The sequence below is a fragment of the Lissotriton helveticus genome, chromosome 1_1 (assembly GCF_964261635.1).
Source record: "Lissotriton helveticus chromosome 1_1, aLisHel1.1, whole genome shotgun sequence".
In the NCBI taxonomy this organism is placed as follows: Eukaryota; Metazoa; Chordata; class Amphibia; order Caudata; family Salamandridae; genus Lissotriton; species Lissotriton helveticus.
This window is the reverse complement of record NC_136057.1, coordinates 1,317,592,658-1,317,619,482: the sequence shown is the minus strand read 5'-3', so window position 1 is coordinate 1,317,619,482 and position 26,825 is coordinate 1,317,592,658. Positions and strand designations below refer to the sequence as shown.

The 26,825-nt window shown below is 47.2% G+C and overlaps 1 protein-coding gene across 7 annotated transcripts in view; it reads left to right on the top strand.

Moving 5' to 3' along the window:
- BRD4 (bromodomain containing 4) overlaps positions 1-26,825 on the top strand; it is a 1,377,132-nt gene that overhangs the window by 799,937 nt on the left and 550,370 nt on the right. For all 7 annotated transcript variants that reach the window (XM_078681876.1, XM_078681852.1, XM_078681859.1 and 4 more), the window contains one exon: positions 3,311-3,612. In XM_078681876.1, the coding sequence (XP_078538002.1) occupies positions 3,311-3,612 (302 nt within the window). The remainder of the gene's footprint in view (positions 1-3,310; positions 3,613-26,825) is intronic.

Here is a 26,825-nt window from a genome sequence, read left to right as displayed (position 1 = left end):
AACCTTTACAAAACCGACAGCAAAAAACAACTTGTTGCACTTTACCAGTTACCACCCCAGGGCCCTACGGGAAAATCTCCCGTATGGGCAATACCTAAGAATACGGCGTAACTGTAGCACTCTGTCTACATATAAACAACAGGCAAGTGTGTTGACTAATAAATTGGAGAAAAGGGGATACCCGTCGAGGATCCTGAATACCAGCCAAAAGAGAGCACGGAACCAACAAAGGGAGGCTCTTTTGGAGGACAACCCGCCTCCAGAAAGGAACGAGATCCCCCTCACATGTCACCACTTTTAATCCACTATCCAACGCAGTGAGCAGATGCATATCCAGGAACTGGAGAATCATCACCAGTAATAAGGCACACTGGCGAAAACCACGCTTTTCTTACAAAAGGTCTACCAGTTTAAAAGATTCTCTGGTCCACACACGACCAAGAGACAAGAACAATCACAACCAACCACCGAGCGTTCTTAACGCTTGGGGGCTACCACCAGTAACGGGCCATCATCCCTGCGGTAACTGCAGCATCTGCCATCTGACTTCACACACCAGATTTCTGAACCTAACGGATGGCACACGCTGGGTACAACGCAGCCACACCAATTGTAATACAACAAACTTGGTTTATTTGATCACCTGTAGATGCAAGTTACAATACGTTGGGATGACATCCAGACGTGTCAAAACTAGAATATGTGAGCATCGGAGCAACATTCGTTGCAAAAAGGCAACGGCGAAACTCACTACACATTTCCTACAAACCAACCATACACCTAACGATCTCGAATGGACTATCCTGGAACACCTGGAGGGCAGTTCAGAGTCCCTACTATTCGAGAAGGAACAGCGTTGGGTGTATCGCCTAGGCACCAACACAAAAGGCCTCAATGAAGACATACCATGGGGTAGTGTATTACGCTGACGGGCATAAACATGAGTCTAATAAAACTGAACATTTTTTATGTACACCAGCTTGAGCTCGTTTGCCCCTAGTCTAGGGACCCAGCTCACACCATGCGAAAAGACACTTCTAGGTCCCTATCCACATATACCACTTACTCTGGGTGGGTACCTTCTTACTTTTCCAAATGGCCATTAATATCCCTTACTCCTATACCCAAACTTGGGATCTGTGCATTTAATATGCTCTCTTTGTTACACCCCACAGCGTCCAGCGATAAATAAATGGTAAAATGGGGCGAGGGACCTAACTCACTATTGTGGGTGTGTCATTATTATTATTTATTCTTTTTTCTGACCAGACATATTATTCTCTGACCAGACATTCGTTGTGACTTATTTTGCAACTGTCAGTTGATTAAGGACGGGGTCCGGGTTGTGATACAACCTGTACTCGAACCCCCGACCTTGGAACTATGAGCGCCGTAATGTTGATCTATTTCTTGATCCTCCGCCTCTCACGTGGTAGTTCTGAACCAATCACATCGTCTCCCATTGCTCAGAAGCCTATCCCTTTAAGACGCGGTGTGCGCGCTGGACCTCTCCAACGTCATGCACCCACGAGGGCCGGCGCATCCAATTAGAAACCTTAGGCATTTAAACTGACCAGGTGTCCTTTCTCTCGGTATTCCCGGGAGACAGCCGCTGTCCGTGTAGGTACACGGAGGGGAGCCGCGGGCGTAGAAGTAAGCAAAACTCTATCCCTACCATCAAGGCGAGCTCTTTAACCGAGGCGAGCTCTTATAACGCGATGTTATTATATTCTAATGACCCTTTGCATTGTTATTTCTCATTTCTGGTAGAAAAACGCCGCGTGAAGTCACCCCACGCTGTCGTTTCCGAAGGGGCACAATCTGTTCACTTAGGAAGTGAGTTGTTACTAAAATTTTAAAAAACCTTCTACTGCTCACGAATTCCTGTTGGTATTCATTTCTCACGCTGTGAGAGGGATCTTTCCCCTATGTGGGTGTTCGTGGCTTACCAAACATTTACGGATACCCTCGCTTGCTAACCCCTTCTGGTTTTCATCTCTTACGCTATGAGAGGGTTCTTTCCTCTATGTGTGTGTTTGTGGTTTATCAAACATTTATGGATATACTTGCTCATACCCTCCTATCACTGTGGTTTGTCAATCTCACCGCTTTATAACCGAGTGGGATATTGCTCGACCCTAATGATCATCGAGCATTTTCCGGACACGGACCCATTCATCGGGCCGGTCCTTGTGGCTATTTTAGATGCAACTAATGAAGGAATCTAAGGTAGCACCCCTTTATTGGTGTCACATAAATTATGCATGATGCCTAGACCTACACATATGTGAAACCAATGTTGATTACAATTTTGCACAGAAGAAATTAACTCTTCTCCTTCATGTTTATGTGTTTGTGGTCCTGTTCTGTCCCTTCTCTCCTACAGGTTCCCAATTTCAATCCACCCCTACCAGAGCGTGTAGTGTGGTGCTGATGGAATTTTTTTCCGTCTCCTGGCACTGTATATAATTTTTTTCACACTTAGAGCCTCACGGGAGGGTGCGCCTTAGCGCGCGCACACCACCGGAGGACTTTTGATATAGTTCCTGAAGAAAGCTGAGCTATACGCAACATAAACAGCTGAAACATGTCGACCAAATTTTACTTCTGATCTAGGATTCCGGTTCCTTAATTAAGAACCTTGGGAGTCCGTCCACTTTGTTTTTAACCAATGCGGGCTGGCCATTATTAAAAAAAATTCTAAAGGCACAACCTTTGCATTTTTTAATTGTTAATTCACTTTTGCACTATCACAATTAGCCACTTCCTAATTTGGGCACTGTTGCACCCACCACATCCTGCTCCGCTGTAATCAGGCGTCGTAGCACGCTGGGGAGGCATTCGGTCACCCCAGCGGGGACCCGATGATGAAGCATGTCACCAACTAGTGGTGAGTGAGGGTCCTTCTAAGAATTAAGGTTCTTCCCCTCCACCCACTATAGGGTGACCAGCAAGCGCCCTGACTCTCTTCCAGTTGAATACAGTCGCTTGGGCCCCCGTAGGGACATTGAGACTGCTCCGCTGGGTACACTATACGCGTGTGAGTATTGATCACGCGTGTGGCACACAGCGGAATCTTTTGAACTGTCACTTTTCTTTTGCACTTTAGTCACTCCTTCGTTGTTTACAATATATATTACTGGGGTACAGGAGTGTCTATACCCTACCTCTCTTGTTGATATTGAATAGCTGCAAGATAAAACATTCAGTGTATTATCCCATAGTAATTTAACCATAAAGTGGAAGTAGTAATATCTCACCATTCTTACTTTTCTACTATTACATATAACTTTTTTTCCCCCCCTTTCAGTTGTAAAAAGGAGCCGATGCCAGTAAAAAATACCAAGCCACCTCCTGCCTACGAATCTGAAGAAGAGGAGAAGTGTAAACCCATGTCATATGAGGAGAAACGACAACTGAGCCTGGATATTAATAAACTGCCAGGGGAGAAACTCGGGCGGGTGGTTCATATTATTCAGTCGAGAGAACCATCCTTGAAAAACTCCAATCCTGATGAAATTGAAATTGATTTTGAGACTTTAAAACCTTCCACACTACGGGAGTTGGAGAGATATGTCACATCGTGTTTGCGAAAGAAAAGGAAACCCCAAGGTATCTGTTTGATAACTGAACCCTTTATATCCGTCATAGATTAGTAAAGAGCATTTCTAACCATGTTTAAATAAAACTGCTCAATCTCTACATAAAAAGTAAATTGCAAATGTTAGTCTTGAAAAAGGTGCACCCATTAGCAAAGGGTTCGTAAAAAAAGCAGAAGCTGATAAGAAATTACATTAAGTATAAGTTCATATGTTACCATTAAGAATTCAAAAAGTGATGGATGGAATGCCCAAGTTAATGTCGGCCCTTAGAAATTACGCTGAACTGCATCAGAGTCCATTGTACTTTTTTCCCCACCATGCCACATCCGATTAGGCTGTAACACATGCAATTTAACCTTGGTCCTGCTCCAGTAGGAACAGTCTAGCTTGAACTGCCAAACCAGAACACAAAACAACCGTTGATCTTTTTTTGGCCTCCATCCCACTTAAATACTGGTGTTTTCCCCAAAAAGTTGAATCCTCTTGCTCCCAGAGATTTGTAATTCAAAACAGGAGTGGAAGATTCTGTAAAACCTATGCTACTGGTACCATCGTCAAACTTTTTGGGACTAGAGAGAGAGAGAGAGAGAGAGAGAGCGAGAGAGAGAGAGAGAGATGAAGAAAGAGAGGAGCTTAGCAGGTCATTACAGGTACCATTGAACTAGAGTGCAACACCAATTTTGAAGGCTTTTTTTTCAACCAATTAGGCTGCATTTGTAGTTTCTTTTTGACTAGTCTGGATGCAGACAGGAATTTGAACCTCTAAAATATTTTCAGCTCTATAATAGAGTTACTGAACACTCATCGTCTACTTTTTGTTGTGATGGCTGTCCTTTGGTTTTATCATTCCTCCTTCTTTATCCACACTCCCATGATGCCTCCCTTCCCTGCCCCCCACAATTACTACTTCTGAAATATTTCCGGTACTTATCTTGTTGCACTTGCACTGTGTTTACTTTGATTTGTTTTAGAAAATGTTTAAGATTTTAGCCTTTTCGGGAATATTTACTTTTAGAGCTCTGCATAAGTGTTCAGTATTCTGTCCTTTTAGGAATTAATCAGCTTAGAATTTATTCCAACTTGATGTTTCATCAAATTGGGGTTTCATTGATAATGGTTTCTTCAGCCTGTTCATTCACAAAGATTACTAACTCCTGAATCTATACAACAAGCAAGTCTTTGACTGAGAATGTGGAACCAGAAATGCAATGATTGCATAATGCAAGATAATGACCAAATGGCAGGAGTAACATGATTTCTTTCAGTGCTCTTCCTGCACATTGCTAGCCAGTCCATGAAACCCCTCATTGCTACTAACACTTTGCCCAAGAACTTCACCACTCTGCCTTTTATAATCCAGGAGCTATTCTTAAAGTACTGCATGGTAGGATCCTTATTCAGCACCAGGTACTTTGAACTAAATCACACTCATCATGGACACACACTGTTGTATCATTTCACATTCATATGCCACAGAAAAGAAATGTGTTGCCAAATAAAATGGTATTCATCAGAAGTGTGCTAATAAGCTTGCTGTTAGACTTGTTTATTACTGTGGAGAAAAAAAGGTAGAATTCCATGTTATTACGATTGCATAGCTAAATCGACTTGAGACAATACTGTCTAATACCTCACAGATGCCATTCTAAAATTATTTTAAAGAAGAAATTAGGCTGGAGTCATACCCACAAGGCCGAGGATTTTGCAATGTGGTTGTGGTTAAATAGCTTGGTTTATAATTGTTGCAAATAAGCAAGCCTTGTGTCATAAACCATACATGTTATTCAGAGTTTAGAATGCTATTACCTTTGCTATGGCAGGAAATGGGCCTTGATTCACAAGTGAAGAGCATCATTGTTTTGTATTGAAACTATTGTAGGTTCACATACTGTGCATGTAGTGTTTGAGTCTGAGGATTTTGACTTAAAAACGTTTTTCTGTTGGGCTCCAACCTTGACAGAGTCTGCATGACTCACTAAGAAGTCAACTGTCAGCCCACCATGCCCTCTAATATAACCTCCATTTTAGATTATTTTTTCACCAGTGTGTTCGAAAGTGATTAGAGCGCTGCTGAGAAATCGCTGATAGGACATATTGAATCACTTGAATTTTGTCAGATCACAGAATTAAGTTAACACTGGATTGAGGATTCAGGTTTTTTCAAAGAAGCAGGAGAATGTTAAATATTAGAGAGTTTCTGTGAATTACAGTGAGACAGAAAATTCAAGAAGCACCTTTACATATACATAGTACATAATATACGTTCTGTATAGGGTGCACATAGAGGTCGATGGCGTTTCGATCCCGCTAAGTAATCATGGGGATCATCATCAGGACAATTGGATGAAGCCTAATAAATGTTAGCCTCTATTGCCTAGGGAACAATAACCCTGGCGTACTCGTATATGCGAGTAGGAAGAGATGGCCGGTGAAGCTGCCCAGTTACGGGGGCTTTCAGAGACGCGTCAGATCGATCGGGTGGGAATGGAGGAGAGACCCGCGTCAGTCGGTATGTGATCCTCCCGGAGAGAACAGTCTGTGAAAGCAGAACGTATATTATGTACTATGTATATGTAAAGGTGCTTCTTGAATTTTCTGTCTCACTGTAATTCACAGAAACCCTCAGTTTTTGCCTAATAGCCCTGCTTTGTTCCTTTCTTCTGTAAACTGTAATTACCTGTATGTGCTTGGGTGCAGGCTTGTGCCCCACTATTGTTATTGTTATTGTTATTGTTAATTTGGATTTGTAACGCGCCCAATCACCTACAGGTCTCTAAGCGCTCGGAAATCGATGTTATTACAATAACTTGGCACAACACATCAGAAAGACACAGCTACCAGTTTACATTGCGCTCAGAACTTTACCAAACAGCAGTGTTTTCAACAGTTTTCTGAACCGCAGAAGATTCACTTCCCTGCGTAGCCCCTCAGGCAGCTTATTCCATAGCTGAGGGGCCAATACGGAGAAGGCTCTCCCTCCCTTAGTTACTCATTTGTAACGGGGGCAGACCAGCAACTGGTAGTCCGATGATCTAAGTGTTCTCTTTGGGCTATACACCTCCAAGCGGTCTTTAATGTAGACAGGTGCATGGCCGTAAACCGCCTTATGGGCTATGCATAAACTCTTGAATTCAACCCTCTCTTTAATAGGGAGCCAATGAAGACTCAGTAGTAGAGGGGAGGCCTTCGTTCTTCTAGGTAATCCAAAGATCAATCGTGCGGCGTCGTTCATCACGACCTGTACTCTTGTTAGTCAGAGTTTTAGGAAGGCCAAGATAAAGGGCATTTCCATAGTCAATCCTTGAGATGACGGTCGCTGCTACAATTGAGCGCATCATAGATTGAGAGAGAAAGGGGGCTAACTTCCTCAGTTGCCTGATAATATTCGTGCAGCTTCCCACAACGGAAGATATTTGGCTGCACATTGACAGATCACAGTCTAATTTAATCCCCAAGCTCTTTACGTTCACACTTGGCTTTGGGGCTAGTCCTAACTCTGAAGGCCAGTACAGATCACTCCAGGGTGAGGTGGTAGATGGAATTACCAATACCTCGGTCTTATCCGGGTTGATCTTTAACAGGTTTTCCGTCATCCATCTTATCCATCCATCCATCCATCTACGGTGAATTGTTGAAGGAATTCTTTGTTCTTTTATTATTGATCAAGTAAAGATTGCGACCTCTGTCCGGCTAGACATGTCAAAACCAATATAGATCAATCCTGTCTATATTTATTGTTTTGTTCATAATTTGTGCATGGGACCACTACTGTTTGAAATCAGCAAGCTTACTAATGCCATATAGAAATTAAGGACAGTCAAAGTAAAGATCAAATCATGCTAAACTAAACGGTCTGTCAAGAAGGACATTGCTACACACACAGTCACAAACCCTTAGGAGTATAGAGACCTAGTAATTAGTGCCCCCAAAACATCAAAGTAAAAGTAAATCGCCAAGCATTTTAGAGCCTGAGCATGAAATAAAGAAGGGGGTACAGAAGAAATGCCATATATCAGATAGACATCTAGCCGCAGATTCCTTATCTTTGAATTTCCCAGGAGTCAGGTTGAATCTGGATGGCTTTTCCTTGAGCAATACCCTTGCATGCTGATAGGTGGCATCAGTCGACTCTGCATGATGTTGTTTGTGCCAGAAGTGACATCTACGTTACCTATATAGGCACCACCCCTGTCTGATGTCAGTTCTTTTCTATGCCAGCTAGCACATCTCCGTGAAGAGAACTACCCTCTGTCACTTTTTAGAGACTTTTTTTTTTTTTTTTTTACATTTTGTCAATGACTTTTGGTATGTAGGTTTTTCCAAATGGGTCGAAGAATATTTCTGTATTCAAACCGTGCGGTGCCTGCCATTGTGCCATGTCAGTGACAGATCAACACTCAATTTGACTCTGGAATATGACCATGACTCAAAGACTTGCTCCGCCTTTTGGGCCAAGGCTCTGAAAGCTTTGAGAGGGTGGTCCTTAAATCTGCTTGTGGCCCGGTGCTCAGCACCACACCATTCGCCCCTGAGGTCTCGTTCTCAGTCCTGGTCGAGAGAAAGGTCCAGGCACCGCTCCAGGAGTCCTAAGTCCTCGTCCTCCCACAGTCATCGTGTCGGTCAGGTAAAAGGCAAAAGAAATACAAGATGTCGAGCCATGCTTCAACTTCTCCCCATCCGTTGGGCAATGTGAAGGAGGAGTTTTGATGCTCTATGCCTCGTTCTGCGGAAACTGCATGTGGGTTGGCTCAGTGCTTCCCAGCCTTTCTAGAAGCCGAAGTGACCCTCACCCAGCTTAAAGAATTTTGACGCAATGTACCTCATTTGAGTGACCTGAACTTCCCGACACACCTTCGGGCCCCAGAGACCCGGAGGAGCTCCATCGGATTTTGGCGCCGATGCCTCCCCAATGGATCTGATGGTGGATCTGGACTGCCGCTGCTCGTATTACTGTGACCTTCCCCAGTGCTGAAACTCCCAACACTGCCGGTGCCAGCCCCAGTCTTATCCCGGACGAGCCAGATTGGCCCTTACCGACGCTGATTTCAGTGCAGAGGCCACCCTTGGGTCCTAGGTTGGTGCCTCAGCCTTATTTTGAAGGGCTAGGATTGAATAAAGATAGTTAGGGATCGCTGGACCCTTTACAAGACCAGCCCGAGCATGAAATGGACTGAACTGAGGAATTGGGTAATGCCAGTGGCCTGGAAACTTCTCCAGATTCTGGCCTACTTTCTCCCCCTACCGTGGCTACTGAGGAGGTAACGTCATATGCTATTGTGGTGATAAGGGCAGCTGAGGTCCTGGACCTACAGCTCCCTTTGGTGGAAGTCAAGACTAACATCTTGACAGACGTCCTGCAGCCTGGTGTCTTCTCCTCAAAACACCTCCTGCCTTTCAACAGGACTTGACTGATGTCCTTTTGGGACCCTGGTCCAAGCCCAGCACAGGGGCTCCTGTGAATAGGACAATAGTCTGCCACCATCGCCCTGCACCAGGCGATCCAAACTTTCTCACCAACCACCCTACCCCTAAGAGCTTGGTGGTCTAAGTCTCAACCTCACAAGGCACGTTCTCTTCCGCTCCAGACAGGGAATCCAAGAGGCTGGATAGTTGGGGCAGGAAACAAGTTTCTTCTGCTAGCCTTGCAATGCAGTCGGTGAACACTGCATGCCTATTGGGCTGCTACTTCTACTCCTTGTGGTAAACTGTAAACAAGTGGTGCCACAGTTACGGAAGGATGCCCAGGCTATTCTCTCCCAAGCAATATCCTATAGGAGAGATGCAGTAAGTTTAATCTATTTGTTGTGGGCTGGAAACGACTGACTCTCTGGGCAGAGCAATGTCATTGATAGTGCCTGGCTGAGAACCTCTTGCTTTCCTGGGGATTTCCAGTCTCTCCTAATGGACATGGCCTTTGATGGCACCTGTCTCTTTGGAGACAAGACGGAATTGCCTGGGAGTGCTCTAAGGAATCACGGGCAACTGGCAAGTCCTTAGGCCTCTCAGTGGCCACCTGTTCCCTGTCTGCCTTTCACCCCTTTCGTGGGTGCAGAGGGGCTTTCAGCCATGCCAGCCCTATCACACCCACAAGACTGCGCAAGTATAGCAACCTTTATGTGGCCGTGGGCACAGCTCCTTTCCACCCCATGGGTCAGGCAGCCAGCTGTCTGGTCAGTCCACTCCTCCCCCTGCTGCCTTCAAACTTTCCTAGTCCAGCCTTTCAAGATCATGGGCGACCAGTTGGCGGCAGGATCAAGCATCACCACCACCACTGGCGAAACATCACGTCGGACAGGTGGGTTCTGCAGATAGTCAGAATGGATCACTCCCTCACTTCGCTACCACCCCTCCCTTCATGCCTATATCTTATGACCGACTGATGTAGGATCACCTAAAATTGCTTCAGGTGCAAGTCAAGACGATCTTGGCCAAGGGAGCTTTGGTTGCTATTCCTGCTACTTTCTGGTCCCGAAAAAGGACAAGGGCCTTCGTCCTAGCCTAGATCTGCAAGCCCTCAACTACTTCCTCGAAAAAGAAATGTTCAAGATGCTCACTGCCCTCGACCCCGGAGGCTGGATGGTAGTGTTGGCCTTGCAGGGTGCCTATTTTCCCATTCTCGTCCTGCCTGCTCATCGGCGTTACCTGTGGTTCCTAGAAGATAATGAGCACTTTCAGTTCACAGTGCTCCTCTTTCGCCTCACCAGCGCTCCTCGGGTCTTCACCAAGAGGATGGAGGTGTTCGCAGCTCATCTGTACAGATCAGGGATTGTCAGTCTTCCCTTATCTCGACGACTGGCTGTTGAAGACGAGCTCTACCCAGGCTATTGTTTCCCACCTCCAGACTACCGCGAACCTCCTACTTTCCCTGGAGTTCACTATCAATATGCTGAAGTCACACCTGACTCCCTCCCAGACGCTTCCTTTCATCTGAGCTGTTCTGAAAACAGTGCAGTTTCGGGCATATCCTCCCGAGTGGCAAGTCCAGGATATTCAGGCTATACCACCGATGTTTCAGCCTCTAGCCTGGATTACGGTCACACTGACTGAGGCTGCTGGGCCTCATGACCTCCTGCTACTAACACATGCCAGATGGCATATGCGGGCTCGGCACTTGGACCTAAAGGGACATGGCCCAGATCTTACAGGGAGCTGTGAAATGTCTACAGTGGTGGTTAACAAACTGTTATTGGGTCAGCGGAAGACCCCTCTCCCTTCCCCAGCCAGATCTCACAGTAGTGACAGATGCGTTACTCCTGGGATGAGGCGGCCATCTGGGAGAGGTCAGAGGACACTGGGCTCGTACAGGATCTAGACTCCACATCAACCTGTTGGAGCTCCAAGCAATCAGACTCCATTGAAAGCTTTTCTATCTTCCATCAAGGGAAAGCTGGTTCAGGTGTTCATGGACAACATCACCTCCATGTTGTACTTGTAACAAACAGAGCATGGTGGGGGTTGTGGCCCCTTTGTCAACAGGTTTTGAGTATCTGGACAATGTCGGAACAGCAGGGCATATACTTGGTGGTTCAACACCTGGCAGGTTCCCTGACTTCCAGGGCTGACCTTTTCAACCGTCGATACCTAGCAGATTATGAGTGGCGTCTCCATCCAGATGTTGAGCAATTTCTCCGTTTTAGGGAGAGCCTTGGTTAGCTCTGTTTCCTCCGAGAACGCAGTATGTCAGTAGTTTTGCGCGTTGGAGTTTCCGAGGCAGCTGTCACTCTGACACGCTCTACGTCTCAATCGGAGCTCAGGCATCTGCCTTTCTGCCCATAACACTTCTGTCCAGAGTGCCCAAGAAGATCAGGAGCGACTGGGCCCAAGTCATTCTCGGGACTCCGGACTGGCACGGGGAGTCTGGTATTGTATGAAAGTGACCCTTTTTGCATTGTTACCCCCTCCTTTTTGTCTGATTTCTGATGCACTTTGAATGTGCCCTGGGTTCCTGCTAACGAAATTCCCAGTGCCTGTGTTCTTTACCAAAACTGTACCTTTGTTTCCACAATTGGCACACCTCTAGCCCATCCAGAAGTCCCTTGTAAAAGGTACCGCTGGTACCAAGGGCCTTGTGAAGAGCGAGGGTCTCTAAGGGCTACATCATGTATCGTGCTACCGTCAGAGACCCATCACCAAACACATTCCAACTGCCATAGCAGACTGTGTGTTTTGGTGCAGCTAAAACTGAAAAGTCGACATTGCACACATCCCTGTGTGCCTTGCCTACAAACCACTGCCTTTGGCATAGGTAAGTCACCCCTCTAACAGGCCTCACAGCCCTACAGCATGGTGCACTATACCACAGGGGAGAGCATTGCTGCATGAGCAATATGCCCCTACAGTGTCTAAGTTCATTATTAGACATTGTAAGTGCAGTGAAGCCACATTGGGTACATAGACAGGGAGCATGTCATTACAAACTCCACAGCTCTATAATGTCTTTACTGACTGCTAGGAAGTTTGATATCAAACTTCTCTGCATAATAAACCCACACTGATGCCAGTGTTGGATTTATTGTAAAATGCACTGAGACGGCATCTTAGAGTGGCCCTCTGAAAAACGACCAACTCGCTGGTGTGCAGCTGACTGGTCTGGACCAGCCTGCCGCTTTCAGACATGTTTCTGACTCCTCTGAGGTGGGAGACTTGTGCTCTCGTGGATCAGGAACAAAGCCTGCTTGGGGTGAAGGTGCTTCTCACCTACCCCCAAGCAGGAGCAGCATTCGGGAAAGTGAGCCTCAAAGGTTTCCTATCCTCTGTTATGGTAGACAGGACCTCTCCAGCTAGTAGACATGCCGGCCCTACCGAGCAAGCCCCACTTTTGGCAGCAAGGTCAGCAGGAAAATTAGTAAGTAGGAGAGGTGTTCCCATCTCAGCCAGGACCACCCCTAAGGTGTCCCGAGCTGAAGTGACACGTCCTTAGAAAATCCTTCATGTTGGATGGAAGGCTTTTAGCCAATAGGATTAGGGGATGCCTCCTCCCCAGAGGGAGGGGACATACAAAAGATGTGGTCACCATAAAGGTAAGTACCTGCAACGCCCCTAAATTGAGTATTTAGGAGCACCCCCGAACCTTGATTCTTGGCAACCTAAAGAAGGAAGACCAAAGAGCTGTGCTGCAGTGAAGACTCCACACAACATCTGACTTGGCACCAGCCCTACAGGCTGCCTATATCCCTCGAAGAAGTTACTCATCCTGTAGACCCAGTGATCTCCACAATCCTGGGAGGACTACCAGCCTTCCCTAAAGACCAAGAACTTCAGAAGACAGTGGCCCTGTCCATATAGAAAACAACACCAAGGACTCACTTGCCTTCTGTATCCATGTGTCCTACCCGCTCTGCACCTGACACCCCAGGCCTGAGTCCTAGTGGCTCACGGGTGCAGTAAAGTCTCCCCAGTGGTCCTGACCTCGAAACCATTGGTAGCTGACCTCTCCTGGACCCTACGAAGACGCCTGCAACCACAGCACAATAGGTCCCCTTGACCGCGACCGTCTCTGGGAAAGATTCTCTGACCTCTAAAGGCATCCATGCATTCCCAGCTCCAGACTTTGGGGAGCCCAACCGACAGTGCCCAGGTGTCCACCAACCTCCTAACTTACCTGCCCAGTCATTGGTCACCTTCGTCCAGCCTCCTAGTCTGAGCCTACAGCCTCTTTGTGAATCAGAGTTCCTCCATCTGCTTCCATTGGATGCTCAATGCTGTCTTTGCACCTTGCACCCGACCACCCCTGTGCCACTGGTGGTGTATGATTGGTGCTGCCTTGTGCCCCCGTGCTTGTTTAAACCCAGAGGTCTGTGCCCTGAAACCACGGGTACTTACCTGCAAACTGTGCATTTCCCATCGCCCCCAGCTTCCATAGGCTAACATTGGGCTCTGGGCACCATCTTTGACATCTGCACCCGGACGCCCTGTCCCTCTGGTGGTGCAGATTTAATCCCCACTTGAACCTTACGCTGTGTTGGTCCAAACCTCTGAAGACTGTAAGTCGTGTACTTGCCTTTCAATGTGTGTGACTGTTTTCCTTCCTTAGGATTACATTGTATTTCCTGCTGTTTTCTACATTGCTAAGTATTGCTACTGTTAATAGACACCACATTGTATTTCTACAACTGTAAATTATTCTTATTACTATTTGCAACAAATTCCTGCTGTACCTGAAAGTATTGCTATTTCTAAACTGGTACTGACCTGCATCTGAATGTTTCTTGGTTCTAAAATAAAAGTTACAAAGTAATATTTTTATACAAACATTGGACTTTGAGTTAGTCCTTGAGTGTGTGCCTCATTTCTTTTCTTGACTGTGTGTGTAAAACAAATGCTTAACACAACCTTTTGGTGAGCCAACTGCTCAACCACACTACCACAAAAGAGAGTAAGGTATTATCTACTTTAGCCTATGTAAAGCCTTTGGAGACCCACTGGACTTTGTACGCACTATTCCTTACTTTGTTATAGTATATACAGAGCCAGTTTCCTACAGGTATCCCAAGCTTCTCCAATTGAGCATCGATCCTCAGACCAGGCTGCCCCTTCGGGAGGATCTGATGTCGCAGTATCAGGGTAGGGTTCTGCACCCCAACCTGTTTACACCTTCTTGCATGGAGATTGAGCGGGGGCAGTTGAGAGCATCCAACCTTCCTCCTGAAGTTTGCAGTGTTAATTTTGTGGCCAGGCAGCTGTTCACCAAGAACTTGTACTCCTGTCGATGGAACAAATTAGCTAAATACTGGACAGAAAAGTCTTATCCTCTTTCTGCTTCCGTCTCTTAAGTTGTATATTTTATTTTGACCCTTTCCCAGCAGGACTCTGCTCTGGACATTAGTAAAGGGTACCTTTCAGCCTTGTCTGCCTTCTTGAGGTTGCCAGACCAACCCTCTTTGATTAAATCTTTAATTAAATCTCCTATTGTTAATAGATTTCTTAATGGGCTTGTACATATGTTACAAACCAGTCCCATTCATCATGGCTCAGTGGGATCTTAATTTGGTTCTCACCTTCCTGATGTGTGCTCCGTTTGATCCTCTGCACAACTGCCCCCCTCTGCCTGCTTACTATCGAAACAGCCTTTTTAAGGGCAATCACTTCTGCCAAGAGGGTGAGCGAATTGCAGGCTTAGCCATCCAAGTCTCCTTACTGGACCATCTTCACTGATAAGTTGGTGCTTCACACTAGGGCCTCTTCCTTACCAAAAGTGGTAGTGTCATTCCACATGGGGGAATCTGTCACCTTGCCCACTTTCTATGCTCCTCTGCACCCCTTTAAAGGTAAGGAGTCACTCCACCATCTGGCTCCACTAAACAGTTCCAGGTGGACGACCAACTCTTCGTGGGGTACTTTGGCTCAAAGAAAGATCATCTGGTGCAGAAGAGGACTATCTCACGATAAGTCATCCTCTGCATCAAAATTTGCTATGCTCTGGCCGAAAAGCAGCCTCCTGAAAGCTTTAGGGCTCATTCCACTAGAACTAAGGTTGCTACCACGGCATTGCCATGTGGAGTTCCTGTCCTTGACGATTGCCAGGCAGCAACGTGGGCATCCCTGCACATGTTCTCCAAACACTACTGCCTGGGCAGTCCAGTATAAAGGGACTGACTTTTTGTCCCCTCTGTCCTGCAGGACTTCCTGGTCAAACTTGCCCGCAGTCCCTCCGCCGGGGATGGTATTTTGGCTAGCTATTCAAAGGTAAGAAATCAGCGGCTAGATGTCTCCATCAGATGGACAAGTTACTTACCTTCGGTAACCGTAGGATAGTGCCGTTTTTGCATCGGTACCCCCAACCTTTAGCCTGACACATGATTCACTTTGAGTTGGTGTGCCCTGGGTCCCTGCCAATCAGGTTTCCAGGGCCTGTGTTCTTTCCCAAAGCTGTATCTGTGTACCCTCAATTGGCACATCTCTGGCCACAGGTAGGTAAGCCCTTAGTTAAAGGTACAATGGGTCCCAAGGGCACTATGACCAGGGAAGGCCTCAATGGGCTGCAGCACCCTTGGGGCCCTATACCATAATACCCACACACTGTCATTACTTGCTGCATGTTTTGGTGCAGAGCAAAGGGAAGAATCAACATGGCGCACATCCCTGTGTGCCATACCTGCAATGCACTGCCTGTGGTCTAGGTAAGCCATCCCTCTAGCATGGTGCACTAGAACACAGGTGATTGTGCAGTTGCATGAGCACTGTACTCCTACAATGTCTAAATCCATTCTTAGTTAAGGTCAGTAAAGCCATGAACAGTATCTGAAAGAGACACGTTAGTGATAGATTCCTTACCTTAGAATATCCCCACGCGACGGGGAGCTCAAGGTTTAAGGACCTTGGCCGCCCACGTCAACACTACACTGTAAGCAGCCCCCTCCTCCGTAGCCACAGTGGGAGGGGAGACAAATCCAGTGTCTGGCGAAGTGTCGATTCCACTGGACTCCCCAAATACATATGTCCAGTCCTCTTGAGACTGGCACTCTTGTGCCAGAGGGTCCCCAGACCCCTCCCAATCACCCTCGTCACCCATCTCCTGCAGATCAGGGTCAACAGACGGGGCCGGTTCATGGAAATAGAAATCTCCAAAGGCCGTCGGAAGCGGCGCCAGAGCCGGACCGAAGGGAAGATTGGGGACGGCGTCCACAGTGGGTGTGAGGGGCGACACCCGCTGGGCCGGCGCCGGTGAGGTCGTGAGGTCGACCGGCGACGACCCGGATCCAGAAGTGGATCCAGTGAGGTCCTGCGGCGCCGGGACCGAAGTCGCCGCCGGAGCCGAAGCACCCGACCCGCTAGGGCCTCCAGCCGGGGCGCCATGGGACCCGGCTGAGAAAGGAGGGACCTCATGGCCATGAGGTACCGCTCGACCTCCTCTGGTGTCGCGTCATGCCCTGGGACCCGAAGTTGTGGGGCAGGCGGCGACGCCTGCGACTCCGCCGGAGCCACGTGGGTGGTGTCACCCGAACCCCCGGCCGCATTGTGCGAGCGTCGGGTGGGTCGGAGGAACAATGACGTCTCTCCGACCTCTCATGCCTCTTACCTGAGGACTTGGATCCTGATGATCGATGTCCACTCCCGGAGCTGCGAGGACTCCGACCCCGCGACCGGTCCCTCGATCTCTTGTGGGACCGGGAGCGGCGCGGGGCCGACTGCCGGAGCTCGAGCCGCTTGTGGGACCGTTCCCGCCTAGCTTTCGACGTCAGGGCCCGGCAGTCGGAGCAGGTGCGGTCGTCGTGGTCGAGGCCTAAACACTTGAGGCACCGGCGATGGGGGTCGGTAACCGACATCAGTCGGTCGCACTTGGAGCAGGGCTTAAACCCGGGCATCCCTACCGTCACCGTCTGAGTCGAAGACTCAAGTAGAGAAATGATCAAAAGATCAAAAAAGTTTAGTCAAAAAACTGACTAAGGGGTAGAGCTTCTCCGAATCTGCGCTAGCTGGCGTGGAAAAAAGAAAAAACTGACAGCGCGCATGGGCGGCGTCTAAGTACTCCGACGTCATTCCGGCGCTAACGACGCCGACGACGGACGCGGAGCCGCGGATGACGCCTGCCGGCGCGCAGGGGTATTGCTACGCAAAATTTTCCGGATCCAGTCTGACGCCTAGGGATATTCTAAGGTAAGGAATCTATCACTAACGTGTCTCTTTCAGATACCGTTCATGGCTTTACTGACCTTAACTAAGAATGGATTTAGACATTGTAGGAGTACAGTGCTCATGCAACTGTACAATCACCTGTGTTCTAGTGCACCCTGCTAGAGGGATGGCTTACCTAGACCACAGGCAGTGGATTGCAGGTATGGCACACAGGGATGTGTGCCATGTTGATTCTTCCCTTTGCTCTGCACCAAAACATGCAGCAAGTAATGACAGTGTCTGGGTATTATGGTATAGGGCCCCAAGGGTGCTGCAGCCCATTGAGGCCTTCCCTGGTCATAGTGCCCTTGGGACCCATTGTACCTTTAACTAAGGGCTTACCTGTGGCCAGAGATGTGCCAATTGAGGGTACACAGATACAGCTTTGGGAAAGAACACAGGCCCTAAAAACCTGATAGGCAGGGACCCAGGGCACACCAACTCAAAGTGAATCATGTGTCAGGCAAAAGGTTGGGGGTACCGATGCAAAAACGGCACTATCCTACAGTTACCGAAGGTAAGTAACTTGTCCATCTGATGGAGACATCTAGCCGCTGATTTCTTACCTTTGAATAGATAGCCAAAATACCATCTACGGAGGAGGGCCTGCGGGAAAGTTTGACCAGGAAGTCTTGCAGGACAGAGGGGACAAAAAGTCAGTCCCTTCATACTGGACTGCCCAGGCAGTAGTGTTTGGAGAACATGTGCAGGGATGCCCACGTTGCTGCCTGGCAATCGTCAAGGACAGGAACTCCACATGGCAATGCCGTGGTAGCAACCTTAGTTCTAGTGGAATGAGCCCTAAAGCTTTCAGGAGGCTGCTTTTCGGCCAGAGCATAGCAAATTTTGATGCAGAGGATGACTTATCGTGAGATAGTCCTCTTCTGCACCAGATGATCTTTCTTTGAGCCAAAGTACCCCACGAAGAGTTGGTCGTCCACCTGGAACTGTTTAGTGGAGCCAGATGGTGGAGTGACTCCTTACCTTTAGAGGGGTGCAGAGGAGCATAGAAAGTGGGCAAGGTGACAGATTCCCCCATGTGGAATGACGCTACCACTTTTGGTAAGGAAGAGGCCCTAGTGTGAAGCACCAACTTATCTGTGAAGATGGTCCAGTAAGGAGACTTGGATGGCTAAGCCTGCAATTCGCTCACCCTCTTGGTCCGCGTCCGTCGTCGGCGTCGTTAGCGCCGGAATGACGTCGGAGTACTTAGACGACGCCCTCGCGCGCTGACGTCAGTTCTGATACCCAGCTTTTCCGCTCCAGATACGCAGAGCCATGATAGAACCAACACTGGTGCCATGAAACTAGGGCCCTGAAAGGGGATGACCTTAATCCTAGCTATCGGTTCGCAGAACGGGGAGGTCGGTAAGGAATCTATCACTAACTAATGTCTCTTACAGATATATCGTTACACAAGTAGTAACTTGTGCATATGGTCTAGGAGTTGATCATTACGAAATTCATAGCTCCATAATGGCTTTACTGAAAGCTGAGAAGTTTGGTAGCAAACTTCTCAGCACGTTTATATCCACACTGATGCCAGTGTGTGATTTAACGTAAAATGCACACAGAGGTCATCTTAGAGATGCCCCATGAAAAACCCATCCCTGGTGTGGGTCCTGAATGGCTGCCTGCCATTTGCCACCACCAGACAGGTTTGTGGACCTCTGGGTAGAGGGCGTGCACTATCTAGGTCCAGAAACAAAGCCCATCCTGGGCAGAGGTGTCATGCTTCCTCCCCCAGGATTGGCTGGGTCCACGAGAGGGGGAGCTTTAAAGGCCTGCTTCCTTTGTAAGCGGTCCCTGCCTTTTTCTGCCCACAGCAATTGGCTCCCACGGGTCTGACCCCGCACTTTAGGCATGAGAATCAGCAGGCAATCCAAGCTAGGAGGAGGGATGTGCCCACCTTCAATTATGGGTTTGTTAAGCGCATCTACTCACCCGATAGGGTCTCAAGGCGTTTGGTGGGTACGGGGATGCGTGCATCCTGGACGTTCATGATGGTCCGTCAAAGAGCCAGGTCTTGTGGTCCTTTGTGAACTTGGAGAGTGTTGGTGTCTGCCTAAGGGGGAGTGGGAGGGTGTTCGATGCCTTGGCTGCGAGTACGGTGAATGAGCAACCTCCTGTTTTGGTGTTCTTGATGTGCAGCACTGTAGCGAGGGAGAGCCGGGCTAAATGGAGGGATCTTTGGGGTGTGTGGAATGAGAGGCGTTGGTTCAAGTAAGCAGGTACAGTGCTGTGCAGGGCCCTGAGGGCATGGGTGAGAAGCTTGAAGGTGCCAACCCCACCCCTCAGGTGGGAGAGGCAATATGAATCTTCCATCTCAGTCCCCTAAATCTTGGGGAGAGGGGACCCAACCATTTAGGAAGCGAATCATGCCCCCTCCCACTGGAGGATGGCATAATAGGAAGTGTACTCACCCCAAGGAAGGAACCCATTGGTCCCGACCTGCACAACCCTATAATGCCCTTAAATTTAGTATTTAGGGGCAACCCTTAACCTTGCTTCCTCAGATTCAAGGAAAAAAGAAGAAGTACAGAAGAGCCGTGCTGACCCAGGAAGAAGACAATATCATCTGTCACCTACCGGACTTTCCCAACTCTGACCTGCCTACAGCGAAAACCCTGTGTAGCCAGCAGCACCCCAGAGCCCGGAGGACCAGCTCTGCAACCATCTTAAAGACTCTGTCTCCCATGAGCACCGGATTTGCTCAACAAAGGGTCACCCACAGAATCCTGATCCAGGCAAATGCGATTTTGCACCACTCTGCACCCAACGCCCACGGCCTGAATTTGAGTGGCCCAACATGGCGAGTTTCCCCAGCGATCCTGACCTGGGATCTGGTGATCCCCAACCTCCCTCAAGCTTCAAGCTGACACCGGCAGCCTCAACCTGAAGAGTCCCCGGCCATGACCGGAGCTGGTAAGAACCAGATGCCAAAAGACACCCCTGCACCGACGCCCCCCAGCCTTGGGTGGCCCAACCAACGGTATCCAGGCATCCCTCAAGAACTCAACTTACCTCTCCAATTGGTGGTCACCTTCAGGAAGCTTCCCTGCCTGCGCCTTCAGCATCTTTACTGAACCACAGATCACCGTGGCACTCTGCAGCCCGCCGCCGCCGCTGGTGGTGCAGCTCCTCTGCTGATTGTTGGCCCCTGCAGTGCTGATCTTAACCCCAGGAGCTTTGCTCCCCCAGCCAAGTGGCCTGCTCGTAAGCAGTTCCTGACCGAAGGCCCCCTTAGCCCCCTTAGCCCCATTTGCTAACATTGAGCCCCTGCACTCTGCACCCAGCTGCCCCAGTGCCGCTGGTGGTGCAACTTGAGTGCCCAATTGGACCTTGGGGAACCTTGTTCCTAACCTCCAAGACTCCCCCCATGTAAGTCGTTTACTTACCTGAGAAACTACTAATCCTTTTTGTCCCATAGGAACCCATGTTACAAATGTGTTCCCAAAATTGTTCTGTAAAGTTGAACCTTTTTATATGAAAAGAAAATTAACTATATTGCAAACTTGAAAAAGTCTTACTTACCTTGTATTGTAGGATCCACATTGTGGTATCTAGGCATACCACCCCGAGTAGTCGATGTAGTCTAAAAGTATTCCAAAAGTAATTATGTAATTTAAACTGCTTTGAAACCCAATACAATCTTGTAACAATGGTAAATTCAACCACAGCTACATTTCCTTGGAAAGTCTTGCATTTGAGAGTATATTTCATTTACCTGTGCCAAGTCCTGCTTGGTTCTAGAAATAAAACAGAAGTATACCTTTGTTATACTTGCCTAATTGGTCTGGATTCTGTGTCTGAGTGTGACATCAGTCATGATTGAGTGACTACAATAAACACACTCTCCTGATAAGCCTAACTGCTAGCCCACACTGCCACAAAGAGAGCTGTTAGTACTTGTATAATTTAGCCTCTGCTATATCTCTGGGGACTGCCTGGACTCTATGCACACTATACCATACTTTGATATAGTATATACAGAGCCAGCATCCTACAGTAACACCTTATCTTGTAGAGACATGATCTAGCCGCAGATTCCTTACAACCAACCCACCCTCCCTACACTATGGACAGGTTTTTGGGGTTAGGGCTGATCTCTTTCCTGGCCCTATAGGTTCTAAACACACCACTGCACTTCATAGCTCCGCACTTCTGGTGTGGAAAGCTGTGAAAAGTAACCAACATCAGCGTGCCGAGGTGGGTGATGTGGCAGACTACGTCACGCGGAGCTGATTGACGCCACCTACTGGTACGTAAGGGTAAGGAATCTGTGGCTTGATCATGTCTCTACCAGCTAAGGTGTTACCAAAGGTTAGTAACTTGTCCAGTGAGGAGCCAGATCCAAAGCCAATTCTGTATAGTATTCAGAAGTGGAGGTTTTTTAGGAAAATGTTTATGCAGAATTCCCCCCAAGAAGAGGAAAACGTATTGTTCCAGACCATTGCCTTAGATAGCATCCTAATGTATCATGGAGTGTTTAAGAGGTCAGCTGATGCTTTCGGAGTGGAAATAGAGATAGGGCAAGAAGAAACATGCTACTTACAAGAGAGTATAAGCCCTCTGCACAGGAAAAATCAATACTTGTCATTGTTACCAAGCATTTTGCATCCGAGTAGAAAGGCTTTTTCTTAAACCAGCAACTCCAAAAGCAGCGTAAAGCATTGAGAAAGTTTAGAGCATAACCCCAGATCTCACAATACATTACATTTCATGTGGAGCTTTGCTTCCTATTGCATCTATGCAAGAAAGAAGTTACAATCCCCAGCGCACAAGGTCCACTGCATATAAAGAAGGACTGGATGCTGTGGGAAGAAACCTTTGAGAGAGCGGCAGCTACTCTGTGGCACACAGCTAAATGTAACGTTCTTCTTGAGTGATCTACACACGAGCAATGTGATATTGAAAATGTCTAAAAATTATACCTGAAGAGAGCAAAGGCAGTTGTAGAAAGGGGATAACCCATTGCAAATTCATGCATAAAGTCAGTATTGGATTTATCTGACACTGCAAGCAGGGAGCTGGCAACAGGGTCAGTCCTGTTGATGAGTGTGTGGTTACACATAAGGAATGAAACCTGAAGTGCTTTCAAAATCAATAGACATGCCTTTTACAAGGTTGTTTGTTTAGGTCAGAATTTGACCTCTTTGGAAAAAATTATAAAGGCAAATGAAACACAATAAGCAATGGGAGCATTGCCGACCATGAGAGGTCTTCTCAGTGAAGAGAATACAGGGGCAGGCAGCCTTAAGCATCTCTAGTTCAAAGACTGGCCCCAGGGTTTACATTTACTCTACCATCACAAGATCTGCAATGACATCGAGCGAAACCACTTATCCTGATAGAGGAAAAGCTAGAGGACTGACCTAACGAGGTTCTACTTCTCATTGAAAAATACTTTATAATACATCTCCTTCAACACTTAACACCAGGAGAGGGCGATCAAATTGACTTCTTCAGTCCTTAAAGACAGACACGTAGGTGCTAAATCTAGTCAGTTATGGTTGTTGCAAAGATTTCATATGACAACCACCAACTGTTCAGTCAAAAAAAATACGCATTCTCAAGTATTGTACCTTTCAGAGGTTTGCATGCGTTAACCATCCTAGACGTCAAGCTGGGAGTCCCACAGTAATCCTAGAGAGCAGTGCAGTATTAAACATAGACAGGAAAGCTGTAACTTAACCACAGAGGTAGTACATCACATAATTTTATAAGATCCAAACCTCATCTAGTAAACACATAGCACACCTTTTTCCCTTTCCCACGCGTGTCTCTCTAGATGTGTGTGAAGGAAATCCCTGGGATCTGCTCAGTCATTCGCAGATAAGTGTCTATTGTTGCGTATTTCTTCATTTTTGGGAGAATAGCCACCATCTCTATGGCTCTCATCTTGATAAAAATGTGAAATTAGCTGAATCTTATTTGAAAACGTCTTTTAGACCATGTGGAACAAAGCGGCTTTACTCTGAAGACCCCATAGAGACTGCTAATATTTTCAGTAACCTGGCCAAAAGGCAAAGGATTGCAAAATGTTGTACCCTTACTACAAAGATTCTGAAAGACCGAGTGCAAGAAAGTGGCTCTGTATATACTGCACCAAAGTAAGGTTCAGTGTGCACAGAGTCCACAGTTCCCAGAGGTATGGCAGAGGCTAAAGTTAGATATAACCTTACGCTCTAAAGTGGTAGCTTGGTCAAGCAGTAAGGCAGTATCAGAGGACAGTGTAAAGCATTTGTTGTACACACTCAGTTAGCAAATGGTCTCACACACTCAAGAACTGAACTCTAGGCCAATTGTTTTGTATATAAAAATATATTGTTGTTTTATTTTAGAACCAAAAGGAGGTATAAAAATACTTTCTCCGAATGAGATGTTGCAATAGAATACTTTCAATTAGCAATAGACTTTTAAATGCAATAGGTGCAGTTGTTGCAATATGCAACATCAGTTTAAACACAATTATAACATTGAGCTCAATGGGAAGTTTTAAGTAAATGCAATAACATCACTTTATGAATGTTTTTCTTACTCAGGGCTGGATCCTGGATTCAGCCCTGGTGCATTTCCTGTAGACAGTTCAAATAAATCGTTTTTGTTACACAGGCAATTTTTAAGAAATATTGGTATGTTTTGAAAATCAACACTTGGAAGAAATTTTGGTAAAAACCAAGCAATGTAATCCTGTGGAGGAAAATCAAGTTAACGGTAAGTCAGTTAGATTTACTTTTTAGGGTTAGTGCTGGCCACCAAGATCCAGCACTGGGATCTCTCCTGATAACAGGTGAGTAATTTAGTTTTCGTTGATCTGATGATTTTTAGTGAATACTAGCTTACCCGTCGCGCGTTGCTGCGATCTCCAAAGAAAGGAAATTCAAGGAAACTCGTTATGATAACATTCAATTTACATTGTGTCATTTTTATTGAAACTTATTCATTTTAATATGGAAAACATTTCAAAGTGTGGTTTTAATTCTATTTATTTATTCGAGTGCTTGTGGATACACGATTTGTTGTTTTTCCGTCTGGTGCGTACATCATTATTCGAAAGATTATGAGGGCCCTGGGGGCCGATATTTAAAAAAAATGTTATGCCAGAAACCTTCGCGGGAGTGAACTCAACAACTTCCCAAAGTTTCATGGTGATCGGATGAATGGTGTAGTAATGCATAAAGGACAAACAGACAGACAGACTTGCATTTCTTTTTATATATATCTAGATTTTAAAGTTTAAAAATTCGACAATTTGGCTGGTTTCACTCGTAAATTCTTCTATGTCACCCTATGGAGAAAATCAAGTTATCGGTCTTTGGGTAAGTACCCGACTGGCAGAGTTAAGGTTCTGGGCAAGACTCAGGCTGCTGGGTGCAGGGTGCTTTTGGGCCGTCGGGCGCCCAATGTATTTCAATGGGAAAGCTGCAAGACGAGCAAAGGCTGTAAACTCCGGGACGGAGATTATTCAGGTGCGACCACCCCTTCGAGAGGTAAGTTGGGAAGCTGGGGGTTAGGTAGCCACCCAGAAGTTGGGCACAGGGGGCCGTGGGGAGCCGGGTGGTCTTTTGGTGTCTGGAAATCTTACAAGCAGCTAGTCGCGGTTGGAGGGGTCCCTGGTTGTGAGGCAGCAGACATTGTCAGGAGCGTCGAGAAGGGTCCTGGGGTGCTGGATTCGTGGTCAGTCACTGGGGGGACATCCTCGTGTTCTTTGTTCACTCAGGCAGAGGCCGGGCTCGGCGGGTGCAGAGTGCTGGATTCGCGGTTCCTGGCTAGCACCAGGGGTTGTTGCTGTTTGAGCAGAACCCCTGCTCGTGGGAGTCCCAGTCTTGAGATGAGCAAGGCAGTCCGGTCCTCCGGGGTTTTCGAGGTTACTGACCACAGGAGACGCCAGGGTTTAGCAGGAGCAGGTTTGAGGGCCGACAGACCTGTAAGGCTGGGGCCAAGTCAGTTGATGTTGTCCTCTTCTGAGCAGCTGCACACCAGGGCTTCTTCCTTCTTGTTCTTCTCCTTGTTTCAAAATCGGAATCTGCAAAAGGAAGGTTCAGCGTGCCCCTAAATACTAAATTTAGGGGAGTTGCCGATAGGGCAAGGACAGGGACCAATTGGTCCCTGCCTTGGGGTGAGTAGACCCCCTATCCTGCCACTCTTCCCTTTGGAAGGGGGCAGGAGCCTAGCTCTGACTAGGTAGGACTCCCCATTCGCAAAATGGCGAGAGCCCTGAGTTGTGTTTTATCTTGCCTCCCCCACCTGAGGGATGGGTTGGCAGAGGCTGGCACACCCCCTTTCCTCACTTAGGTTTTCCCGCCTGTCTTCCCGCCAGAGTGGGGGTCAGAACCGGTGGGGGCCAGTTGCTGAGTACAGCAAGTGGCCTGGAGAAGCTCACAAAGGCGGCCTGCCTTTAAAGCTTCCCCTGCCCATCCTGGGGGCGGAGGCCTAGCACCTCGCCCCAGGATGTGCATTGTCGCAGACCCACGAGAGCGGATGGCTCTCTACCCAGGGGTCCAGCGACATGTCTGCTGTGTGGCAGCCTAGGCAACCTCTCAGACAGGACGCTGGTTGTGGGTTAGGTTCCGGGGCAACTCTAAGTTGCCCTCTGTCGTGCACTTTACATTAAATCCCACACTGGCATCAGTGTGGATGTAATGTGCTGAGTAGTTTGATACCAAACCTCTTAGTCTTCAGTGTAGCCATCATGGTGCTGTGGAGTTCCTGATGACAACCTCCCAGCACCATATACTCTTCATGGCAGCACATGAATGGACATGGCTGATGCCCTTATACCCACACCACTGGCATAGGGCAAAGTATTTCTAATACTACCGTAAAGTATTCCTATTGGTATTTGCAACACGTTCCTACTGGACCTTAAGTATTGCTATTTTTAAACTGGTACTGACCTGCAACTTAGTTCTTGGTCCTAAAAGAAAAGTAACAAAGTAATATTTTTATACAAACATTGGACTTGGAGTTAGTCATTGAGTGTGTGCCTCATTTCTTGAAGGTGTGTGTACAACAAATGCTTAACAGAACCTTCTGATAAGCCTAACTGCTCAACCATATTACTACAAAAGAGAGTAAGGTATTATCTACTTTAGCCTCTGTAAGCATCTGGGGATCCACTGTACCCTGGGCACACTTTACCTTACTTGGTGTCGAAACCTAGCTATGCATATACTATAACATAGTAAGGTATACTGTGCACAGAGTCCAGTGGAACCCCAAAGGTAGGCAGAGGTAAAAGTAGATAATACCTTCTCTATTTGTGGTACTGTGGGCGAGCACAAAGGCTTTATCAGAGAGTAGTGCTATGCATTTATTGTACAACTCAGGCAAGAAATTATGTCACATACTCGGACTGAATTCAGACCAATTTATTTATATACAAATATTATTTAGTTATATTTATTTCCTAGAACCAAGCAAGCATAGTAGAGGTAGGTGTAAATGGTACTTTTCGATGCAGGTTGAACAATACAAGCAAGTTCAATGAAAATGACTTTGTTACAGGTTTGTTAATATTTTGAATACAGTTGAAATTACTGCTAATTACTTTTGAATATTTTGCATATTACTTTATAAATTACTTTTTCTACTCCTTGTGATATG